The sequence below is a fragment of the Phoca vitulina genome, unplaced genomic scaffold, assembly GCF_004348235.1.
Source record: "Phoca vitulina isolate PV1807 unplaced genomic scaffold, GSC_HSeal_1.0 scaffold15, whole genome shotgun sequence".
NCBI classification, from domain to species: Eukaryota; Metazoa; Chordata; class Mammalia; order Carnivora; family Phocidae; genus Phoca; species Phoca vitulina.
The window spans coordinates 39,586,188-39,612,495 of NW_022589718.1; the positions used below are offsets into that span (position 1 = coordinate 39,586,188).

Sequence of the window (26,308 nt, forward strand, 5' to 3'; positions counted from 1 at the left end):
TTTTCTGTTTCTGATTTAAGAAGCCAATTCACAGTCTCTGACAGAAGAAATTTCAATAGAGAGTGTAAACCAGAGTCAAGTGCAGGGTATGAGCCCCGATTCCAAAGCATATGCCTCCAAACTAGCCACAGAACTGAAGAGCCACACGAAGATGCCACCAGGCCTCAGTCGGCAGATCTTTCCGGTGCATCACAGTGTCAAAACCCTGCCGCGGACGCAATGCCGTGGTTACAATGGCGCTTTCACAGCCGAATCGCGGGGAACCCTCGGCCGCTGCTGTGGGTCCGCCGGGACCCCTTTCACACACCTCGTGCAGAGGCAACAAACGAGCTCTGTTTGGTAAAAGAGCACAGACATGACCCGTGAGCACAGGAAATTGGGAAACGCGGCATTTTTCAGAAGCCCTGCTGTGCACCAGGAAGCTTGGCGCGGTTCACGCTGAGCTTGTACCCGGAGGCTGGACTCGGCCGCGTGCGGGAGAGCACGCAGCTCCCTGGCTGACTGCACACTGCCTGGTGAAGGCGCCGGCCTGCTGGTTCTGATTGCTTCCCACCGTGTCCGTACGGAAGTGCTTCCTACGTCGGGCGCCGGACGAGATGCTGACTTGGAGGCAGCAGCATAAAGCTGGGATAAAACCGCAGGGTCGCCAGGACGTACCTGCGGGTCTAGACCACAAGCCGGGTGAAGATGACCGAGAGGAGAAAGGGGTCGAGGGGGGCCTGCGGCTTGAGAGGCAGTGGGGATGGTGCGGCCGCGGGTCAGGGGCCACGGAGCCAGGGAGCCACGTTCCCGCCAGTGAGGCAGGTGCACCTGCCACGTCGCCCCACCTCCACCCCCGGGGCTGGAGGCGCCTCCCGCCCTGGTGTAGCGAGAACTCCCTGAGCTCAGCTGCCGTCAGCCCTCAGCCAGCATGACATTCATTAAAAGTTTGACCTTAGATGCTTTGTCCGCAGAGGGAGAAAATAGGAAAACAAGAGCTGTTTCAGAGAATAAAATGCATCCTAATTTTCTTTCAGTCCTGTCCGTTGTCTGTTCCGACCTCCTTAAACACATGAAAAGCCTTCCTCTGACATGTGCTCTGCGCAAACCGAAGGTGACGTGACAAGCTGCTCTCCTGCTCGGTCCACAGCTACCTTGCTCCCCATGAGAAAGAAGGCGAATAGAACTCAGAAGCATTGCTTCCTCACTCCATGTCTTTTCAATCTAATTCTTTAGGAGCCACAGACAAATTCCTCTTCTTCCCCATCTTGTGGCCGTAACTAATATCTGGGCTTGTGAAATCTTCATGTTTCTGCAGATTTAAAGCAGTCGGCATGGGAAGACGTGCATGTGGGCTGGACATGGGTCCAAGATGTCCCAGGACAACTGGCCTGGGGAGACAGGAGCATCGCTTGTGAGGTCGTGGCCATAACTCTTTGCCCGGTGCCCCTCGGTGGCAGCGGGGGACGGCGGCACAGGCACTGAGCTGCCTCCCGGCTCACCTCTGCCTTCGTGCGTGTGTGGGTCTGTCCACTGAGACACGGCTCCTTGCGGGCCCCGTCTGCCTCACCACCCTCCATGCGTGTGCGTTGGGACTGCATGTCCCGGGCTCTGGAGCTCACGCTTTGCCGGGGGCAGCCCCCCGCCCCCCACCGGAGCTGCCCTCACCATGTGCGGCACCGGCGTGCTGGGGAGGCTCTGGGAGGGAAGGTCTCGCAGGGGGAGCTGAAGAGGAGGATGGACGCATGCACAACACGGGGGAGCCCCACGGCTGGGGGCCCCACTGCCACGGACAAGGCACAAGGCACCTGCACTGTGAAGCCGGCCCAGAGGGAACCAGACCGTGGGACACCGTTCCCCCCAAAACTGGTTCCTCAACAAACAACACACATGCACAAAATTCAAGGAAAGAGAGAAAAGAGAGGAGGAACCGGTCGATGGGCTTTTAAGAGCCGGATGAACCCATTTCCATGCAGGTTCCTTATCTGGATCCAGATCCACACAAACCGTTAAAAATAAATCATGAGCAACCGGGCAAGTTGAATGTTGACCAAATCTGGGAAACCACTGCAGGATTATGATTATTCTTAATGTCTGAGGAAGGTTTTGCAGTGATGTTTCAAAGGAAAGAGCCCTTGACGTCCAGGGTGGGTCTTTTAGAGGTAAACCCCGAAGTGCTTACTTGGACGCTGGATTTCCGCCCACATAAGCCACGTGGGAGGTGGGTGAGGTGTGGAGGGGACAGACCGGCCAGGAGCTGAGCCCTCCTGAAGGGGGTCCTGAGTGTGTGCGGTCTCTCTAGTACATGCTTGCCTTTACAGGGGTTCAGATCCTCCATAACTAAAACAAATTAAGAACAGCGGTTGGAGGACAGACACAAGCGTGTGTGGTCACGGGGAGAACGGACAGGAGAAGCTCCGGGATGCCCGGCAGTGTGGGGCACATGTGACAGAAGCTGCATCCTGGAAAGGGGCAGGTTCTGCAGGCAGCCCCCCAGGGGCCAAAATACCACAGGGGTAGCTTCCTCGAGAGGCGTCCAGGCACAAGCAGAGAAGAGCAAGAGTTTGCTTCTCCAAGCAGGACCTAGGCACACCCTGAATCTATTTGTCATGTTCCTTTAGATGGGGACCGGTAAATATTTTATATTTTTGCAGAATTAGGGCTTGCTGACTACAAGCAACATTTACATCTCTCCCATTGCCATAAAGAGAATATTTCACCCAGCTACCCATTTGTCCCTTGGAGTAACTCTGCTGTGAAAGCAATTTGGGTAGCGTTTCCCTTCCAGACAGAACCGCTGGCTTCTGGACAATGTACCAGGATGACCCCTGGAGCTTGGCGACTGCCCGCCTCCTGGAAAGGGTCACAGCTGTCGGTGCCGGGAATCGACCGCCTGACAACTCGGCGAGCACTGAGAAGCATCACTCACGCTTGGGCACCTACGAGGGACTGTGAAGTGGAGCAAATTCTATAGATATCGAAGAAAAGCTTCACGCTTGTCAGCTTTGCTAACAGCTCTGGGAGCTCCTAGAAGTCCTAGCAGAGGCGTCCGCGAACGAGGCGGGAGCTTCCCCGGCATGCTCAGCCGTGGCGTGGCGGGCAGGCAGAGGCGCGGGGTCACAGGAAGTCACCCCACAGTACGCCGCGCCCGCCATCCGCCCGCCTCCATTCGTTCCTGCCCTTGGTGGAGTCGGTGAACCCCGCCCGGGGGGACAGGTGCGTGCCGCTCCCTAGCCACGCTCTGCGGTCTCTTAAAGCCTTCGAGCCGCTCCTCTCGGTCTGGCCAGAGAGCTCCTGCAGCCTGCGGGCCACCTCCAAGCGAGGGCTCTCCACCTGGTGGCTGTAGCTACATCCTCCGGCCCTGGAGGCACGCGGGAACGGCCCGCCGTGCTTAGGGCCGTGGACTAAAGGGGGCCGGGGGTGCTCAGAGGCCCTCCCGGAGCAGGCCGGCCCGCTGCCCGCGACACTTGGCTGCCAGGACCCCTTACCTGCAGATAGTGGCATGGCCTCAGGGACGGCTTGACCTCCTGGTGGCCCAGGGGCTTCTCTAAGTTCAGGGAGCTCTTGCGGTAGGCCTCCTTCGCCTGGCTCACGGTCAGCGTGGACCAGGAGCTCCGTTTCATGTACTTGGTGTCGGGCGTCATGGTCAAGCCCTCACAGGCCGAGCACTTGACGTCACTGTTACTCTTGGACGTCTTCAGGGACAGATCCCCGAAGGGGCCCGGCAGCAGCTCGGGGTAGCAGTGGGAGACGTGGTCCACGTGGTGCCTGGTGGCCACGCTGGACGTGCGGCAGGTGCTGTCGCTGTCCAGGTTGTCGTCGGAGCTCCACCAGCTGCTCGCGCCCGACCGGTGCTTGCCCTCAGGCTTCCGCTCCTTGCTTTTACTCCGTTTGCCGTGCTTGGGGTGGTGGCCGTGGTGGTGGTCCTCCAGCCGGCTGTCGCCCTTGGTGCCGTTGACGCTGCCCTTGGAAGCGCCCTCCAGGGAGTGGGACTTGGTGAAGAGCTTCTGGACGGAGTGCACGAGGTGCCGGATCCTCCCCGGGCTCTCGTTGCGCTGCTCTGCGGCCGTGGAGGTCCTCTGGTACTGCAGCGTGTGGAAACCGTCCCGATGCAGAGGAAGCTGCTTCTCAAACTGGTCCAGAAGGTTGGCGGGGATGCGGTTGGCCCTAGTGCTGCTGTGGGACGCGGCACAGTCGTCTCTCGTGTCGTAGTGGGAGCTGTAGTGCATCCTGGGGAAGGTGCTGCTGGACATGTGCTCGCCCAGCACCATGGGCATCATCATGCACTCGGAGTGGACGGAGCTCCCGGGGGAGCAGCGGCGGTGGTCCATGGGGCAGCTCTCCACGGGGCTGAGCAGGTAGGACTGCCTCGCCTCCTGTCCATGGTGCAGGTGCTCGTGCTCGCAGTCTTCGGGGGCCGCCAAGCCACACGTGTGGCCCGAACACAGCTGCGCCTGAGTCCGACCCCCGGGTAGCCCCTTCATGTTCCTAGGAGCGGGGGAGTATCTTCCTTCGTTGAAGTGCTGTGTCGGGGACCATGAGTACTGCTGGTCTGTTGAGAGAGCACAGAAAGCCATTTAAGACGAGGTGGGGCTACCAACCAAACCCTTACTTATGTGTGAGACACCCCACGCGGGAATTATTTTAGCTGGTGATCAGGGGTCATTTTGGGGCATTTGAGTGGGTACTTATTTTTTTTTTATATACCACATTGACTGCTCCGAAGTATGAGCCTATTAAGAAGCATAGACTCTGATATTCCCAAATGTTGTTCTACAAGTACAAACACAGATTGTGGAGTCGATTCGATTCACCGGGTCTCGGGACAGCAAGACTTTGTGGTATTCAACAAATACACAGTTTGCAGGGAAAATGAGTTACATTTCAATCAGATTGGAGTAGCGCAGCTCCAGTTAAGAAGTTTACAAAGTAACATCTCCTGTTTACTTAGTAACATTCCTCGGGATGCCAATGTGCTACACGGCAACATATTAATCCTGAAGGAGTCCAAAGCCGCTGCTCGCCTCCCAGCAAGAGAGGAGGTGGCTTTCTCGAGGCCATCTGGCTGTCAAGACGAGGACTAAACCAGGACGTCCTGGCCTTTCATTACAGATACTTGCTTTTGAACAGTAAGATTTTATCCAGTACAGAACAAATGGTTTGGTTCTGTGAGACGCAATATTGTGCACAGATACATCGTTAGGGGAAACCCTCTCGGAGGGCACTGGGTTCTTGCTAGGGAGGCGGCTGGGTGCAGTGTGAGATGCTGACACCCAGACATGGGCTTGTTGGGGTTCAGGCCCCAGTTCTGCCGCCACGTGGTGTGTGACTCCAAGGGTTGGGCAGGCGGGCCCGCTGCGCTCGCTGGGCTCTGTATGTGATGGGGAGGCAGGACACTGGCTCAGCACCAGGCAGGGCTCCCGGACGACCACACTCGCAAGCATTCTTCCTTGTCTGTGCCATTATTACGGTAATTATCACCCTTTCAAACTGCCTTGGGTCAGCATCTGCAAAGTTCTGGGTTTATTAAACCCAAGTGATTAGACTCCAGGATTCCTTACAGAAACCTCTGGCTTCACCCCTGTTTCCTGCTGACTCACGTTTTCTGTTTCAGACCCAATTCAGAGCTTGCTTCCAAAGGTCGCCAAGCGGATGCAGGGAATAGAGACTCTGTTACACTATACGACATGCATATAGGCATATCTTGTATATAATATGCATATTATACATATGGAAAATAAAGACTCTATTATAGTAATATATATATTATGCATGTATATATAATATGCATATGTGGTACATAATATGCATATAACCTATGCAGGGGATTCAAACTCTATTATAATATATAATATGCATAGATAATATGTATATGTAATGAATCTATCCATATGCAATAAATGTATATAATGTATACATGACATATGTAAGAAACACAGACTCTATGACAGTATATAATATGCATAAATAGTATGTATATATAATGCATATATTCCTATATGATATACACAAATAGCATATAATATGCATATTATTTACACAGGAAATACAGACTCTGGTATATAATGTGCCTATACAATGTATATGATGTATCTATCCATATATATGTATATAATGTGTATGTAATACATGCAGGAAATACAGACTCTATTGCAGTACATAATGTCCACGTATATATGTATATATAATGCATATATCCATATGATGTGCACATATACTATATAATACGCATATGATACATGTAGGAAACACAGATGTGGAAGCTGACTCCCACAGGAAACAGGTGGGGAACCCTGAGAATGAGCACTCAGGAAAGAGCCTATCGGGTGGGCCCAGCTAGCACCTGAGGGCTCCAGCCTCTTCCCCAGGCTGGAACTGCACAGACAGCACTCTGTTCCTGGAAAATGGAGACCAGCTAGCTCCCTGGATGGACCGGGGCTGCGTCCCTCTCCACAGCCCACACCACCTTCCCACAAGGACCACTGAGGCTGCTGAGTCTTGACACTGGGCCCCGGGGTGTCCTGGAAGGGCTTGACAGGTGCCGGGAAGCATGGAGGCAGAGCTGCTGGTGCTCCCACTGGCTCTGCCCTCCCAGGCCCTGCACATGCTCCCACCTTCTTCTCTGCCCCCCCTCCTTCAGCCCAGGCCCCTGCCCTGGCTCAGACCCCGAGTCCCCATCCCCAGCAGGAACTACATTCCTTCCCTGCGCCCCCACACACCCCAGCCAGTTCCTCCCTGCTCAAAGGCTCACCAGCTTGCCGCGGAGTCCTCATTCCACAGCCTGCATCCAAGGCTGCCCCTGGGATGGCTAGCTCAGTGATGACTGTGTACCAGCTCAGAGCACACGCTAGACACCATGTGCTGACCCGGTGGGCAGGCCAGGCCCTGACCCCAGCCCCTACTGCACACATCCTAGTTCCCGGTGAAGCGAGCTGCTTTAACCAAATGGAACAACCCCTATTTCTAATAATTGCTCTGTGGGCTCCTTCCCAGGCAGCATTTATTCTGCAGGACCCTGCTCCAAAGCAATCCAGCCTCAGTTCAGACAACGCCAGGAGAGAGTGTCCACTGGGCACTGTCCTGGAGGCTGGGGTCCAGGCAGGCTGTGAGTCGGACTCATAAGGCCCCTGTGCACCCCTTCCTCAGCAAGGAAGCTGTCTGCTGCCCCTTGGTCCCACACTGGCCTCTCCCCCCCTCAGTTCAGGCCAGTTAACCAGCCCCACCCACCTGCCCTCCATCCCCCTCACCTGAGAGCTGTCACCTGCCCTGTGGGGTCAGGGACACTCGGAGCTCAGAGGGCCACCCACCCTGGACCCCATAGTTGACTCCAAATGCACACCTCGGGCGATTGTGGGAAACAGGAAGGAAACCCAGGAGACACCAGGCTTCTCCCAGATTATTTCTAACCAGCTCTCGTGGTGATCGACATAAGGAAACATCATCTCCTGCCAAACACCTGCCAAATGACTGGTCCAAGACATGGGTTCAAAAGGTCTCCTTTGCAGGCTCTGGACTGCCACCTGTCCAGGCCAGCTCACACACTGACATAGCTTACAAGGTATGGGAACAATCTTACTGATCCCTGAGGTGTTAGGGGCAGACTTGTCCCCCCGGGAGCAAAGGACAGCGGCAGAGACTGTGGACTCCGAGCATGGGTGGGGCTGTCTCCTTTTAAGGGCAGCACAGAGACCACTCCTACATGTCCTCACAATGAACAGCCTCCACTGCAGGGACCCTTATCTCCAAAGACAGCCTAACTTCACTAGTGTGTGGGGCTCCCCCGTGAGAGCTCCCTGGTGCCTTCCTTCCTCCACAGCCAAATTATAACTAGAGCACTTTAATATATTAGGAGGGGATATTTTAGATTATATTTTATTTTAATATAATTAAAGGCAAGTTTTCAAAGGAAATTCAATATCCAGCTGATAAATAGCAAAACTATGTGCTGTAATCTAGACTTTACAGCAGCATAAAGTTGTCACCCTATTATCTTTTGCTTTATTTTTCCATTAACATGTAATTTAATACAATTCTAATCTTCCTCCATATTAAAAAGCGAGACCATTATTGCTCCACTCACGTATCCTATTTCTGCCTAATGTTTAGCCTAGAAGCTACATTATGAATGTGGTTACATAAAAGAACAGTACAAAAGATAAAAGTTTAGCTGAAATGAATTAAATTTGATTATGCAACACTTCGGGAGCACATTGTCGTTTCTACCCTACAGGACCGAGCACCCTGATGTATGTGTGCATTGCCTCTGAAAAACAGTACCACTAATAACAACAAACATGAAAATAAGGCCCTGTAAATCACGGCAATTCTAAAACGTGTCATAGGGACCTGGACTGTAGGAGGTTTTTGTTAAGTCTACGTAACATAGAATAAATACTTAGGGGCTGGCAGTTTCTCTCTGTGGAAGTGGGTGACAGACACCAAATGTGGAAGGCACCCAACATCCCTGATTTCCAGCTACTCAGGACACCATATTTTGTTTTGAAGCAAGAAAAAACAGCAATAATACCCATTATCCATTAACTGTCTCCCCGAATTCAAGCTAGAATGCAAAGGTACATTTTACTGCTGGATTTCACAGACTGTTGGCATTCTTATTCTAAAAAGTGTATTTTGAGCATAGGGATAAGAACTTAAAAAATACACGAACGTGTCTGGAGCGGTCTGTGCATGTGGGCGCCGTGCGTTGGGAGGCAGCGCTTGCCCACTCCCCGCGGAGGAAGCCCGGGCTGAAGGGCAGGCGGGGGAAGGTCCCTGAGGTGGCCCACGCACACCTGCCCGGACACACGCATGCACACGGCCTCAGAGCTGCAGAGACCCAAGCGTGCAGCCCCCTTGCTGCCAACACCAGCTGCTGCAGGCTGGGGCCGGTGTGTGTGGGGCCCCTGCGCCCTTCCTCACTAAACTAGGCTGGTGGCTCCACACCAGGCCCTCGCCTGAGCCCACCGGGCGGGGCACACACTGTGGCAAGGGACCCAGGCCCCAGTTTTTGAGAAAGTGTGGAAGTGCGCGCGCACCCGAACCCTGGAGGAAGAGACAGCGTGGGCGCAGGTGCCGTGCTCCCCTCCCCCACAGCGGGCACCCTGAGGTCCCGCCCCACTGAGGACACCAGCTGTGTCTCCCTTGCCTGAGGCTCACCTAACCCAGGTGAGCCCCCCGTCTGCGCTTCCTTTTTTAAATTTTTAATTTATTTTTTGAATATCCTTGTTTTTTTAAACTTATTTAAAATCAATTAATTCACATAGAGCGTATTATTAGTTTCCGAGGTAGAGGTCAGTGACTCACCAGTTGCATATTAACACCCAGTGCTCATCACATCACGTGCCCTCCTTCGTGCCCATCACCTGGCTCACCCATCCCCCTCCCTCCCCTCCAGCAAACCTCAGTTTGTCTCTTACGGTTTGCCTCCCTCTCAGTTTTCATCTTATTTTACTTTGCACTTTCATCTGAGTTTATCTGCCCACTGGGACAGACCCTTCACTGTCTCTGTCATTGCTCTTGCGGTCCACCTTCAAAGGAAAATCCTCTCTAAAGGTGGAAGCTAAAAGTAAAAAGCAAACCACACAAGACAACACCGAACCACACAGACTTTGAAAGTGGACTGTGGAAATGCTTGCTGGACAAAGATACATCCTGCTATAATGTATTTTTCTCACACTGGTTAAACTTATGAACAGTTCTTCTGTCCCTGTGCAGAATTGTGAAGTGTCCCCGCTTTGTCCCAGGAGTTGCCTTGGTTCCCTTTCTCAGGCTGCCTTCATCCTTCACACACCCACCCACCCACCGACCCGTCCTTCCTGCTGCCCCTGGGTGGCACCTGCCTCAGCCTCCTTCTCTTAGAAGCTGTCATGCCCATCATCCCATCTCCATCCTGTTGGGACCTCACAACACATGCACAGTCTGCAGAACGTGATAAGAAATAGCCATGTGACCCTATTCCTGCATTTATTGTGTGAAGGTGTGAAAGATGGGTCCCACCATATGTCAAGAAGGCCCATCAACAAAAAGTTTCCTCAAGAATTTAACATGAGATTAGAAGATGTGTATGCTGGGGCGCCTGGGTGGCTCAGTCGTTAAGCGTCTGCCTTCGGCTCAGGTCATGATCTCAGGGTCCTGGGATCGAGCCCCACATCGGGCTCCCTGCTCAGTGGGAAGCCTGCTTCTCCCTCTCCCACTCCCCCTGCTTGTGTTCCCTCTCTCACTGTGTCTCTCTCTGTCAAATAAATAAAATCTTTAAAAAAAAAAAAAAAAGAAGATGTGTATGCTAACCACCACAAAACATGGTGGGAGGAGTCGGTGATGCTCTGGACAAATGGATGGGTGTCTCTTATTCATGGGCTGAAGACTTAACACGGTTAAGCTGGAAACGCTCTCCAAATTGATCTACAGACTCCATATAACCCCTATCAAATCACAGCTGGCTTCTTTGTAGAAATTAAAAGCTGATCCTAAAATGTACACAGATAAAAAACAACAACAACTAAGTGTGTAGCTAGAGGTGAAAGGAGATGGTAAAGCTGACAGCAGAGATAAATGACAGGATGAAAGGAATCAATGCAACCAAAAGTTGGTTCTTTGAAAAGATCAATAAAATTGACCACCACTGATGACATAAATAAAAAGGATTATGATACTATGACAACTGTACACAACCTAGGAAATGAACGAATTCATGGAAACCCTGAAGTTATTTCCAGAAGAAACAGAAAATCTGATCAGACCAATAACAATAAGGAGACTGAATCAGGAATCAAAAACCTCCCAACAAAGAAAAGCCCAGGGCCAGATGGCTTCACTGGTGGGTTCTGCCAAACACTTAAAGAAAATGAATGCCAATCCTTCTCAAACTCTTCCAAAAAGTTGAAGAGATGGGAACACTTCCTAGCTCATTTCTATGAGGCCAGCATAAGCTGATACGGAAACCAGATAAAGAAATCATGAGAAAAGAAAATTACAGACCAATATCCTTTATAAATATAGATGCAAAAATCCTCAACAGAATACTAGCAAACCTAGTATTTCACTTCCAGCAACATGTGAGAAGAGTTATACACCATGACCAAGTTGGGATTTATCCTGGGAATGCAAAGGTGGTTCAACACATAAAAATTAATATATTACAACAGATTAATAGGACAAAGGGCAAAAGCATGTGACCAATTCAGTTGATGCAGAAAAGGCATTTGACAAAATTGAACAGCCTTTTATGATAAGAACACTCAGAAAACTAGGAATACAAGGGAATTTCTTCAACATAATAAAGGTATTTATTAAAAAAAGAAAAAACCCCGCTCTCTTCATACACAGTGGTGAAAGACTGAAAGCTTTCCTCCTAAGAACAGCACAAAGACAAGTTGCCTGATATTGCTGCTATTATTCAACACTGAACTGGAAGTTCTAACCAGAGCAATTAGATAAGAAAAAGAAATAAGACATCCTTATAAGAAAAGGAGAAGTATCTATCTCTATTTGCAGATGACACAATCCTATATAGAAAAAAATCCCAGATAATCCACAAGAAAGCTCTTTGAGCTAATAAACGAATTCAGCAAATTCACAGGTTACAAGATCAACACAAAAATCAGTTGTATTTCTATATCCCAGCAATGCACAATCCAAAAATGAATCAGGAAAGCAATTCCATTCACAATAATATCTAAGAAAAAAATAGGTAGGGCTACATTTAACAGAGGGGGAAAGATGGCAGAGGAGTAGGGGACCCTATTTCAACTGGTCCCCGGAATTGAGCTGGATATCTACCAGACCACTCTGAGCACCCATGAAACCAGCCTGAGATGTAAGAAGATCTGGATCTCTACAAACAGAATATCGCAGGCAGTTGGTTTCAAGGTATGAAGCAGGGAGCCATGATTCCGTGGGCAGATATCGGAGGATAAACGGCAGCGGGAGGGAGCTTGGACGTGGGGATCCTACACCACTGGTGAGCGACAGCCTCGCGCGCTGCGGACGGGGCAACGACTCGCAGACCGGGTAGTGGCAGGGAAAGGACTTTAGGGCAGCCCCTGGGGCGGAAACCCGGAGTGGTGGGGTCGTGTGTGTGATCTGGGGGCGGCTGGCAGTTTTAGAAGCACAGAGGGCAGAAACGTGCTCTGACCTTGAGTCAGGACTGGGAGCGCTGCAGAGGGGCGCACAACCCAGGACGCTGCAGTTTATAGCAGCACGGACAGAAACGGAGACGGTGTGGCCTGGAGAGCTCACTGAAGAACAGACTGCGGTCTCTCTGCTCTGAGGCAGAGGGTTGGAAACAGTCTCCTCTGCTCTGACTCGCGGAAGAGACGCGGAAAGCCGCCAGAGAAAGCCACCAGAGAACAAAAGCCCCAAAGACTGATACCCTTTGAGCCCATCCCCTGCCACAGGGGGTGCAGGGCAATATCGCCCAAACAGGGTTGACTGGGTAACAGCATGGCAGGCCCCTTCCGCAGAAGACAGCCTGGGAAAACAAGAGGCCAGCAACCCTAAGGTCCCAAGAAAACAGGTGCATCTTGCTTGGGTTCTGGTCAATAATTTGGACTCTACATTCCCTCAAACACCCATCAACAGAATGACTAGGAGGAGGAACCCCCAAAATAGAAAAGACTCAGAGATTATGACTTATGCTGCAGATTTACAAATGGATGCAGATATAACCAAGATGTCGGAGATGGAATTCAGGCTAGCAATTGTGAAGACAATAGCTAGAATGGAGAAATCAATTAATGGCAACATAGAGTCTCTAAGGGCAGAAATGAAAGGTGAATTGGCAGAACTTAAAAATGCTATCAATGAGATCCAATCCAAGCTAGATAATCTAACAGCTAGGGTAACTGAGGCAGAAGAGGGAATAAGCGACCTGGAAGACAATATAATAGATAAACAGGGAAAAGAGAAGGCCAGGGAAAAACAACTTAGAATCCATGAAAATAGAATCAGAGAAAGAAGTGACACCATGAAGCGTTCCAATGTCAGAATAATTGGAATCCCGGTGGGAGTGGAGAGAGAGAGAGGACTAGAAGATGTATTTGAGCAAATCGTAGCTGAGAACTTCCCTAATCTGGGGAATGAAACAAATATTCGAGTCCTAGAGGCAGAGAGGACCCCTCCTAAGATCAAGGAAAACAGGCCAACACCCCGGCATGTAATAGTAAAACTTGCAAATCTTAGAACCAAGGAAACCCTCTTAAGGGCAGTTGGGGGAAGAGATTCCTTACGTACAGAGGGAGGAACATCAGAATAACGTCAGACCTGTCCACAGAGACCTGGCAAGCCAGAAAGGCCTGGCAAGACATATTCAGGGTACTAAATGAGAAGAACATGCAGCCAAGAATACTTTATCCAGCAAGGCTTTCATTTAGAATGGATGGAGAGATGCAGAGCTTCCACGACCGGCAGAAGTTGAAAGAATATGTGACCACTAGGCTGGCCCTGCAACAAATATTAAGGGGGGTTCTATAAAAGGAGAAAGACCCCAAGAGTGATATACAACAGAAATTTACAGGGACAATCTATAAAAACAACGCCTTCACAGGCAACATGATGACAATTAATTCATATCTTTCAATAATCACTCTCAATGTGAATGACCTAAATGCTCCCATAAAACGGCACAGGGTTGCAGATTGGATAAAAAGACAGGACCCATCCATATGCTGTCTACAAGAGACTCATTTTGAACCTAAAGATACATCCAGACTGAAAGTGAAGGGATGGAGATCCATCTTCCATGCCAGCGGACCTCAAAAGAAAGCTGGGGTAGCAATTCTTATATCAGACAATTTAGATTTTAAACTAAAGTCTGTAATAAGAGACACAGAAGGACACTATATCATTCTTAAAGGGTCTATCCAACAAGAAGATCTAACAACTGTAAATATCTATGCCTCCAACATGGGAGCAGCCATCTACATAAGCCAACAGTTAACCAAAATAAAGAGTCATATTGATAACAATACGTTAATTGTAGGAGACCTCAATACTCCACTCTCAGCAATGGACAGATCATCTAAGCAGAAAATCAACAAGGAAACAAGAGCTTCGAATGATACACTGGACCAGATGGACCTCATAGATATTTACAGAACATTCCACCCTAAAACAACAGAATACTCATTCTTCTCGAGCACACATGGAACTTTCTCCAGAAGAGACCACATACTGGGTCACAAATCGGGTCTCAACCGATACCAAAAGATTGAGATTATTCCCTGCATATTCTCAGACCACAATGCTCTAAAACTGGAACTCAATCACAAGAAAAACTTTGGTAGAAATTCAAACACTTGGAAGCTAAAGACCACTCTGCTCAAGAATGTTTGGGTCAACCAGGAAATCAAAGAAGAACTTAAACAATTCATGGAAATCAATGAGAATGAAAACACATCGGTCCAAAACCTATGGGATACTGCAAAGGCGGTCCTAAGGGGGAAATACATAGCCATCCAAGCCTCACTCAAAAAAATAGAAAAATCCCGAATTCACCAACTAACTCTACACCTTAAAGAACTAGAGAAAAAGCAACAAACCATGCCTAAGCCATGCATTAGAAGAGAAATAATTAAAATTAGAGCAGAAATCAATGAATTAGAAACCAGAAACACAGTAGATTAGATCAACGAAACTAGAAGTTGGTTCTTTGAAAGAATTAATAAGATCGATAAACCACTGGCCAGACTTATCCAAAAGAAAAGAGAAATGACCCAAATTAATAAAATTATGAATGAAAGGGGAGAGATCACGACTAACACCAAGGAAATAGAAACAATTATTAGAAATTATTATCAACAACTATATGCCAATAAACTTAGCAATCTGGATGAAACGGAGGCCTTCCTGGAAACCTATAAGCTGCCAAGACTGAAACAGGAAGAAATTGACAACTTGAATAGGTCAATAACCAGTAACGAGATTGAAGCAGTGATCAAAAACCTCCCAAAAAACAAGAGTCCAGGGCCTGATGGATTCCCTGGGGAATTCTACCAAACATTCAAAGAAGAAATAATACCTATTTTACTGAAGCTTTTTCAAAAAATAGAAACAGAAGGAAAACTTCCAAACTCATTCTATGAGGCCAGCATTACCTTAATCCCCAAACCAGGCAAAGACCCCATCAAAAAGGAGAATTTCAGACCGATTTCCCTGATGAATATGGATTCCAAAATCCTCAACAAAATGCTAGCTAATAGGATCCAACAATACATTAAAAGGATCATCCACCAAGACCAAGTGGGATTTATCCCCAGGATGCAAGGGTGGTTCAACATTCGCAAATCAATCAGTGTGATAGAACACATTAATAAGAGGAGAGAGAAGAACCATATGGTCCTCTCAATTGATGCAGGAAAAGCATTTGACAAAATACAGCATCCTTTCCTGATTAAAACTCTTCAGAGTATGGGGATAGAGGGAACATTCCTCAAGTTCATAAAATCCATCTACGAAAACCTACAGCGACTATCATCCTCAATGGGGAAAAGCTGAGAGCCTTTCCCTTAAGATCAGGAACACGTCAAGGGTGCCCACTCTCGCCACTGTTGTTCAACATAGTACTAGAAGTCCTAGCAACAGCAATCAGACAACAAAAAGAAATAAAAGGTATTCAAATTGGCAAAGAAGAAGTCAAACTCTCTTTTCACAGACGACATGATACTTTATGTGGAAAACCCAAAAGACTCCACCCCCAAATTATTAGAACTCATCCAGCAATTCAGTAATGTGGCAGGATACAAAATCAATGCACAGAAATCAGTTGTTTTCTTATACACTAACAATGCAACTGTAGAAAGAGAAATTAGAGAAATGATTCCATTTACAATAGCACCAAAAACCATAAGATACCTCGGAATAAACCTAACCAAAGAGGTAAAGGATCTATACTCTAGGAACTACAAAACACTCATGAAAGAAATTGAAGAAGACACAAAAAGATGGAAAAACATTCCATGCTCATGGATCGGAAGAATAAACATTGTTAAAATGTCTATGCTACCCAGAGCAATCTATACCTTCAATGCCATCCCGATCAAAATTCCAATGACATTTTTCAAAGTGCTGGAACAAACAATCCTAAAATTTGTATGGAATCAGAAAAGATCCCGAATCACCAAGGAAATTTTGAAAAAGAAAAACAAAGCTGGGGGCATCACGTTGCCTGATTTCAAGCTGTATTACAAAGCTGTGATCACCAAGACAGCATGGTACTGGCACAAAAACAGACATATAGACCAATGGAACAGAATAGAGAACCCAGATATGGACCCTCAACTCTATGGTCAAATAATCTTTGACAAAGCAGCAAAAAACATGCAACGGAAAAAAGACAGTCTCTTCAATAAATGGTGCTGGGAAAATTGGACAGCCACATGCAGAAGAATGAAACTCGACCATTCTCTAACACCATTCACAAAGATAAACTCAAAATGGATGAAAGACCTCAATGTGAGACAGGAATCCATCAAAATCCTAGAGAAGAACATAGGCAGTAACCTCTTTGACATCGCCCACAGCAACTTCTTTCAAGATACATCTCCAAAAGCTAGTGAAACAAAAGCAAAAGTGAACTTTTGGGACTTCATCAAGATAAAAAGCTTCTGCACAGCAAAGGAAACAGTCAACAAAACAAAGAGGCAACCCACAGAATGGGAGAAGATATTTGCAAATGACACTACAGATAAAGGGCTGGTATCCAAGATCTATAAAGAACTTCTCAAACTCAACAACCAAAAAACAAATAATCAACTCAAAAAGTGGGCAGAAGATATGAAAAGACACTTCTCTGAAGAAGACATACAAATGGCTAACAGACACATGAAAAAATGTTCATCATCATTAGCCATCAGGGAAATCCAAATCAAAACCACATTGAGATACCACCTTACACCAGTTAGTATGGCAAAAATGGACAGGGAAAGAAACAACAAATGTTGGAGAGGTTGTGGAGAAAGGGGAACCCTCTTACACTGTTGGCGGGAATGCAAGTTGGTACAACCACTTTGGAAAACAGTGTGGAGGTGCCTCAAAAATTTACAAATAGAGCTACCCTATGACCCAGCAATTGCACTCCTGGGTATTTACCCCAAAGACACAGATGTAGTGAAAAGAAGGGCCATATGCACCCCAATGTTCATAGCAGCAATGTCCGCAATAGCCAAACTGTGGAAAGAGTCAAGATGCCCTTCAACAGATGAATGGATAAAGAAGATGTGGTCCATATATACAATGGAATATTACTCAGCCATCAGAAAGGATGAATACCCAACTTTTACATCAACATGGATGGGACTGGAGGAGATGATGCTAAGTGAAATAAGTCAAGCAGAGAAAGTCAATTATCATATGGTTTCACTTATTTGTGGAACATAAGGAATAGCATGGAGGACATTAGGAGAAGGAAGGGAAAAAAGTGGGGGGAATTGGAGGGAGAGATGAACCATGAGAGACTATGGACTCTGAGAAACAAACAGTGTTTTAGAGGGGAGGGGGAGGGGGGATTGGTTAGCCCGGTGATGGGTATTAAGGAGGGCACGTACTGCATGGAGCACTGGGTGTTATATCAAAACAATGGATCGTGGATCACCACATCAAAAACCAATGATGTAATGTATGGTGACTAACATAACATAATAAAATTAAAAAAAAAAAAAGGACTACATTTAATAAAGGAGGTGAGGATTTGTATCCTGAAAACTAGAAAACACTGTGAAAGAAATTAAAGACTTAAATAAATGAAAAGACATCCCATGTTCATGGATAGATGACTTATTATTTTTATGGCTTCAGTATTACCCAAAGTTACCTACGAATTCAACATGATATTGGCAAAATTTCAGCTGGCTTTTTTATAGAAGTGGAAAAACCAGTCCTCAAATTGATATGGGAATGCAATGAGTCCCAAATAGCCAAAACAATTTGCAAAAGAAGAACAAAGGTGGAGGACTCATAAGTGCTTCCCAAAACTTACTATAAAGCTATAGTAATGAAAACAGTGTGGTACCATCATAGGGATATGCATATAGGCCCATGGATAGAGTTGATGGTCCAGACGTAAACCCACACATCTATGGCTGGTTCATTTCTGATGATACCAACACCGTTAACAGCATAGCCTCTTTTATTTATTTTTTTATTTTTATTTTTTCCATGCAGAACGTGCCCTCTTTAATACCCATCACCAGGCTAACCCATCCTCCCGCCCCCCTCCCCTCTAGAACCCTCAGTTTGTTTTTCAGAGTCCATCGTCTCTCATGGTTCGTCTTCCCCTCCGATTTCTCCCCCTTCATTCTTCCCCTCCTACTATCTTTTTCTTCTTTTTTTTTTTTCTTAACATATATTGCATTATTTGTTTCAGAGGTACAGATCTGTGATTCAACAGTCTTGCACAATTCATAGCGCTCACCATAGCACATACCCTCCCCAATGTCTATCACCCAGCCACCCCATCCCTCCCACCCCCCCACTCCAGCAACCCTCAGTTTGTTTCCTGAGATTAAGAATTCCTCATATCAGTGTGGTCATATGATACATGTCTTTCTCTGATTGATTTATTTCGCTCATATCAGTGCGGTCATATGATACATGTCTTTCTCTGATTGATTTATTTCGAACCCTCCAGTTCCATCCACGTTGTTGCAAATGGAAGATCTCATTCCTTTTGATGAGCATAGCCTCTTTTATAAATGGTGCTGGGATAACCAGATATCCATGTGCAAAAGGACAAAGTAGTTTATACTTATACTTACATGCAAAAATGAACTCAAATTATGCAAAGAGCCCAAAGTAAGAGATACAAGTATAAAACTCTTGGAAGACAACACGCACATATTTCTTTGATAATGTGAATTAGAAATGCCTTTTAGATATGCCATCAAAAGTACAGGAAAAAATAAAAAGATAGACAAAATGGATTTCCTAAAAATAAAAACTTTTGTGCTTTTAAGCATACTACCAAGGAAGTAAAAAGCAACCCACAGAATAGGGGAAATTTCTTGCAAATATGTCTGATGAGGGAATTATATCTAGAGTATATAAAGAACACTAACACCCCAATTATAAAAAGAGGCAAGTAACCAAAATAAAAATGGCCAAGGAGCTGAACAGATATTTCCCCAAAGAAGATACACAAATGGCCAATAAGTTTGTGAAAAGATGCTCGACATCATCAGCCATTAGGGAAATGCAGCTGAAACCACCGTGAGATACCCCTTCTATGCACTCGGGTCTCTGCACCAGAGGCGGATGGTGACAAGTGCCAATGAGCACACAGCGAAGTCAACCTCAAACACGGCTGGGCAGGATGTGAAATGGTGCAGCTGCTTCGGAAAACACTCTGGCAGCTCCTCACAAGAGTGAACAGTTACCATGTGACCCAGGGATTCAACTCCTAGGTACCCCCAAGAGGCATGGAAGCCTATGTCCACCCGAAAACTGGATGTGCGTGTTCTTAGCAGCGTTATTCATGGTGGGCCTGTAGTGCGAGCACCCAGATGTCTACAACTGATGAGTGGATACCCAACAGGAGGTCATATGCATTCAATGGAATGTATTACGAGACAATAAAATCCAAGTACCAGACGTGGCACACATGGATGGACTTCAAAACACCGAGGAGTGGAGAAGCCAGTCCCACAGGACCCCAGCCTTGGGGATAGACGGCAGCTTGTTGGCGGCCAGGGGCTGGGACAGGGGCACCAGAGTCACTGCCACGGGTATGAGTAATGCGACAACGGCTGCATGTGTCTGTGAATGCGCGGAAAACCACGGAGTTATATGCGGACATGGGTGAACTGTCCAGTGTGGGCATTATGCCCCACAGAGCTCGTACAGATGAGTAAATACCTATGACAGAAGGAGACATAAACAAACACACACAGTTGAATATATTCAAACCTCACTTTAAAAAATGTTCCTCGTGTGTTTCAGAAAGCAAAGGACCTGTGCAGTAAAATTTAGGGAAGCAGTAACCTTGTTGGTTTGCTTCTTCACGTCCGCTCTCTACAGCTCCACGTACGTGGTTAAAGCTGTCGTTGGGCTCAGAGGCAAAGTCGGGGCCCAACGCAAATGTCCTGAGGCCATTCACACGTGGCCCCCTTTGTCCCTCGTCCTTCCCTTCATTCTTGGGTAAAGTTCCTGGACCAGATTTCTATTTCATCAGTATATTCCACGAGGTTTTGTTACTCACTGTTCCATATTCTCACAACAGGAGTCGGGGTCTAAGTCAGTCAATTTTCGGCAACCCAATGATATTAGCTCAAGTTGTCAGCAGATGGTGACAGCCATGTAAGCCCCTGCCTGGGGGCCCTGGGGAAAGAGCAGGATGGGCCTGGCTGCGCTGGGTGGGTGGGAGCGCAGCGCGCAGCTGTGAGCCGTTCTCAGTGATGTGATCCCACATCTGCCCCGGACAGCTCCGTGCTCCTCGCACAGGGAGGCTCTATCTTTATCCACCGCAGATGCGACGGTCTTGAGCCCCAGGCTTCACAGCGGATCCCCGGGGAAGAAGCAGTGCCAGGGCAGACTCCTGGGCTTGGTCCCAGACGCAGTGAGGCTTTATCTCAGGATGGGGGTCACGGATCTGCGAGCATCTCGGTGGCCCTCCGGTCCGTGCTCTTCGTCTGTTTTTCGTGCGGGGCACCGTGCTGTCCTGCCGGCCTCTCGGTCCCTCCGAGTCGCCCTCTGTCCCTGGCACAGTCCCTTTGACTACACTGATTTGTCCTTCTTAGTGTCCGGCAACCCGATGAATATGTAAGTGAGTTAACCTGACAAACTGGGGCGAGCGCTCGGGCTACCGGGGGCTGTCCATGGACCTCCCAGGCATCTGGCACCGGTCAATCCTCTACCAAATCTGAGGCTGGGGTTGCTCAAAAGACCTGGCTCGTGGTTTCGAGCTCTTGGAGACCCTCTGAAGTAAAGGTTCTGTAGAGACCCCTCGCCGCCTCCAAACTGTGAAGCCCCGAGCCTCGTTAAGTTCACTCCTCTCCGTGTGGCACTTCCTGTCCCTTCTCTGGTGCTTTCTTCTTTAGATGTTCCTTTAAACAGTTCTGCTGTTAGAACACCGTGGTCCCCGAGGACGAAACCCTCCACGTGCGTGTGGCTTCACGCCACATTCAAAGGACGACCGTGGTATCCGCCCACGGTTCCAACGTCGCCATATTTCTCACTTCCGAGAGCACAGCGGGCAGCCGGGCAGGAGGCGTGTGGTCGCGGCGCGTGGCCACCCGCCTGGCCCAGCTCTGCACCTCGGACGCTAATGTGCCTGCGTGCGGTCACCCGAGCAGCCCGGGGAGGGCGTCCCAGGCTGCTCTTCCCACCGCCGGCAGCGCGGCCTGTCGGATCACCACGGGCCACCTCCGGCCCCGTTCCGCTTTCTCCCCTGAGGTCCCGGACTCTCAGAGGAGGGGCTCAGGGGACGCGCCTGGTCAGCGTGTCCGGTGCTGGAGGGCCTGTCTTCCTGCCGCCGGCCTCGCTCTTGCACCGATCGCCAAGGTCTGCCAGTCAACAGCCAGAGCGCAGCACCTGCGAGGAGGTGGGTGCGGTGGCCGCCCGGGAGCGTCACGGCGGAGACCACGAGGACAGGCGAACAGGCCCCATCAGGTCGGCGCTGACGGGTGCGGGGACTCACAGACGTGTGGGGCTCTGCCCTCGAGAGGGCTCGTCGGGGAGGCGTCCTGGGGCAGGACCGATGGTGTGGGTGCGGAGGAGAGGGCTCGGCCGGGCAGTCCCGGGCACAGGCTAGGGGCAGGCGGCCAGTGCGGGCTCCCCCAGGCCCTGCAGGCCGAGCGGGGAGGCAGCCGGGGTCTGGTCACGGGCCACAGCACAGGCGGTGGCAGGACACTGGCTGGTGCCTCTGCTTCTGAGGTCAGGAGGCCTCAGCAGAGAAGCCGCAGGAGAGCCGCTAGGTGACGGGGTCCGTCTACTGTGAGGGCAGACGGGGCATTTTGGGGCAAAGGCAGGAAATCAGGAGGATTCGTGGTGCTGGGGGCTTCCACCATGTCTCACCGAGGGGGTGGTGACAAGTAGTTGCTGCGCACTGAGTCCCCCAGCTTCACAGGTGGCCGCTGTGTGCACTCTGCGAGGTTTGCTGGGGCTCCCTGCATGACGGCATTCCCACTCCTGTCCATGTGATCATCATGCCCAAGGCCACAGAACCTCACTGCCGTCCCTCATGTCCCCACCTCACAGTGTCTCCTTCTCCTGCAAGCCCTTACCTGGACTCCTTGAACACGTGTCCACGGGGGCACAACAGTCAGAAGCCCGCCCCCAGCCCCCAACAGCCCAGCCCCTTCCTATCTTACTGGCCAAGGGCCCTAGGGAACGTCCATTGTTGCAACTTCCTAAGGGTCCCTTTGGGCACATAGGCTGCTTGTTGCTAAAAGAAACAGAAAATGAGGGTCCGGTCATACCCAGGGGTCTGTTAAGAGGTGAGCCCTCCCCAGCAGGAGACTGCACACCCAGGTCGGCTGTCCCGCTTGAACACGGAGGCGGCCTCCACTCCCCTGAAGTGTGGTCCTTTCCAAAGTTCAGGTGGCCCTCTTTCCGTGCCCAAGAGGAATACGTCCTAGGCCTCCTCTCAGAGGACAGAGGCCCGAGTTATGATGGTAAAAGCCCATCCCTAAAAGAGTGGCTCCCAGCGCTCAGAACAAACAGAGGAGAAGTGGAACCGTGAGCCCCCGTGGATTCCAGGAAGAGGACGGGCGACCACCCCGCCTCCCCAGCTCAGGATGCACACCTGAGACACGCGAGGCCCGCCAGTGTGCGTCTTCTCGCGGCGTGTTTTATCTTATCACAGAGCCGGGCCGCCGAGCCTCATGGAAATCAGCCCAGGGATCTAAAAGGAATTTAATATGCTTTTCGTCCTTCTCCACTCAATTCTGGTCGGGTTTCCGGGACTTCTGTATTTGTGGAGAGGGAAATGAATCTTGCTGAGGCTCGATGAGGGGGCTGGGCTGCAGGCCATGGGAGCGCCGGTCGCACGAAGCCGTGTGGGGTGCACTGCAGAGGTTTCAGCTAGTTAAGACGCATATTTGGGGTGGATTTTGAAGAGGATAAAGGGAAGAGAGAATTGAGCATGAAGAGCAGGCAGACAAGCAGGAAAGGAGGAAGGGACAAGGGAGAGAGAGGAGCAGGGCAGTGAATCCGCAGACAATAAGGATGCACCGCCACTCTCCGGAGCCGTGCTGGGCACCTGTCCCCGGCCAGGGGTCCCGCGTCTGCACATCAACAGGGGCAGGGTGCACGCCTCTGAGTGGCCACTGCTGAAGTCATGGGCCTAAGTCCCAGCCCAGGCCAACCCCTCTCTTCCCTCAATCCCCCTGGTTTCTCTCTACCAGCTGCTTGGCCTCTTGAGACCCCGTCTTTCCTGAAGATGCCCTGCCATGCCCTCGTCCCATCCCCCACCCTGCCGAACGTTCCTGAACTCTCCCACGAAAATTCAGTCGTGTCTTCTCTGAACAGGAAAGAACGTGTTAGCTGTGTCCTTCCAGTGACATTTATCTTACTCACCCACCCCCTCCATCCTTACACCCTAAAGCCATGCATTCTGCATCAACGGTGCACAGGCTTGGTGGCAGGTGTCGGGGACAGAAAGTGAAGTGTTCTGAAGAAGCAAGGTCTGAAACGCATGGTCTCGTAGGAGAAAACAAGCAAGTAAGCCAATCACTGCAGCCAAGGGCTTTCTGGGCACGGAGAGCAGTGTGCACTGCAGGGAGAGTCCGGGGCGGGAGGGACAGGGGCGGGCCAGGAGGCCCGTCAAGCCTGCCCACCACCTCTCGTGTGAATCCGTCACCTCTCAGCCACGCACCAACAGTGGTCGACTCTGACCCCCGTGGCCACGAGCCGTCTCAGTGTTTGGAGTGGGGGTGATGAGCATTCTCAGGACTCAGCTCCTCTCCAACACCACGCCTACCTTGTTCAGGTGATAAAAACAACTCTTATACAATCACATCAAGGAATAGTGTATGAAGCATACCTTTTAAAAAAATAAAACACCCCAAATTTGCTAAAGTAAAACCAAATCCATGGCGTATTCTTCCAACCATAAATATTTGGACAAGAGCTCAAGACGATGTGAGCGCCCACCAGGCACACCTACCTGGCCCCTGGTGACCCACAGATGTGCCATCATCCTGCATCAGGAACCCTATACCCCAGCACTAACGATGGTTTCTGGTCCCTCACCGGGGGAGGCGACGTGAGTTCACTCCAGGTGCACTGGTGATGGAGGGAGTAATATTACATCCTCTTTCTTGGGGGATTTGAAATGCAGACATTCAGAGAGTTGGCGCCAAAGCCACTACATGGGATGACCAGGTCCCAGGACACGACGGCCGGAGTCCCCGGGACCCTCCCGGCAGTCCCTGATGGAGGCTACCACTCTCCCTGGGAGCACATTCCGCTCCTTTGCAAGCAGTAGCCGCACGGACGCTGATGCTCCTGTCTCCCTGGACTCCTCATGCACCCGTCCACTAAACGGCCCCTGAAACAGCTCGCAGCATCTTCTCCCCCCAACCAGAGAGGGTGTGATAACAAGTCCACGTGGGCACAGAAGCACAGACTTGGCCGAAGGGAACCAAGTGGCCAACTTGGAAACTGAATTGTCTGAAAGGAAGACTAAATCCATTCAAATCGCAATTGCAACTAATATTCAGGATTTTGTTAACTCTTATAATTTGTTCCACAGTGTAGCTCGCATACTGTTGATCGCACACAACACACAACAAACAGAAGCCTAGGGGTTTAACTTGGTTCTCGGACCAGCAGTTCCAATAGCATGGTCAATAATTTGTAAGATATACAAGTAGCTTTTTTTTTTTTTTTACTCCCACTGATTCCACACAGAATATCAAAGTTCTAATTTAAAAAGAGAGCTGCACCTAGATGCCCTTGATGGTGAATGTGATCCAGACTCAGCTATTCTATTCCGTTGTTCTTTTCCAGAATTTCATTATATTTTCGATGAAGCATTTACAGTGAGCACATTTGCAACTTAATTGCACTTAATTACCAAATGACTTCTTATTTATGGGCCAAATAAACAGCTTTTAAACAGATCTTGAGTCTCTCACAAACAACGGCTTCCAAAGCACAGAAGAAAATCACCTATCAGTTGTAAACCTAATCCCATTACTCATGAGATCAAAGTTATTTCTGGCACTTCCTGGTCCCACGATATTTGCCTTGAGAAATACATGTTTAGCTTCAGAAAAGCAGTTATCATTTTTTCCCAAATATCTTCTTCCTAAATTTCCTTTGATGCAAATCAGAGAGGCTCCTTGATTTAAATCAATCAATCTTTCTCTCTTACCTTCTCCATAGGTTTTGATGATTATCTCACAGCTTCCTTTGACAAAAATTTATAACCTGTCAGAAACATCTGTTGCCAATTCCCAAATGCATATATCAGAATCTAGAAAAAGAATGATTGTTCTAAAATATTTTATTTTGAGAATTATTTCATAAGCAAATAGTTTTCAAATAGGAGCTCACAGCAATTTTTAAGGTAGTATTGATGACTTTCTCATTTTATAAACTTGAAGTTTAATGAAAGTTAAGTTAATTTTCAGGTTTTAGATGACAGAAGCTCATCTTTCCATCTTTGTGTAAACATTTTAATTTAAAATCTGTGCTATCCAACTTCCTACTGTACACGTCTCCAAAGGCAGGGGAGACAAAAGCAAAAATGAACTACTGGGACTTCATCAAGATAAAAAGCTTCTGCACAGCAAAGGAAACAACCAGCAAAACCAAAAGACAACTGACAGAATGGGAGAAGATATTTGCAAATGACATATCAGATAAAGGGCTAGTATCCAAGATCTATAAAGAACTTATCAAACTCAACCCCCAAAGAACAATATAATCCAGTCAAGAAATGGGCAGAAGACATGAACAGACACTTCTCCAAAGAAGACATACAAACGGCCAACAGACACATGAAAAGATGCTCAACATCGCTCGGCATCAGGGAAATCCAAATCAAAACCTCAATGAGATACCACCTCACACCAGTCAGAACGGCTAAAATTAACAAGTCAAGGAACGACAGGTGTCGGCGAGGATGCAGAGAAAGGGGAACCCTCCTACACTGTTGGTGGGAATGCAAGCTGGTGCAACCACTCTGGAAAACAGTATGGAGGTTCCTCAAAAAGTTGAAAATAGAGCTACCATACGATCCAGCAATTGCACTACTGGGTATTTACCCCAAAGATACAAATGCAGGGATCCGAAGGGGAATGTGCACCCCAATGTTTATAGCAGCAATGTCCACAATAGCCAAACTGTGGAAAGAGTCAAGATGTCCATCGACAGATGAATGGATAAAGAAGAT

The 26,308-nt window shown here is 48.8% G+C and overlaps 1 protein-coding gene across 13 annotated transcripts in view; it reads right to left on the reverse strand.

Moving 5' to 3' along the window:
• The window catches only part of DLGAP2 (DLG associated protein 2), an 862,351-nt gene that overhangs the window by 127,926 nt on the left and 708,117 nt on the right, over positions 1–26,308 (reverse strand). For all 13 annotated transcript variants that reach the window (XM_032413746.1, XM_032413747.1, XM_032413748.1 and 10 more), the window contains one exon: positions 3,468–4,531. In XM_032413746.1, coding sequence (XP_032269637.1) covers positions 3,468–4,531 — 1,064 coding nt within the window. The remainder of the gene's footprint in view (positions 1–3,467; positions 4,532–26,308) is intronic.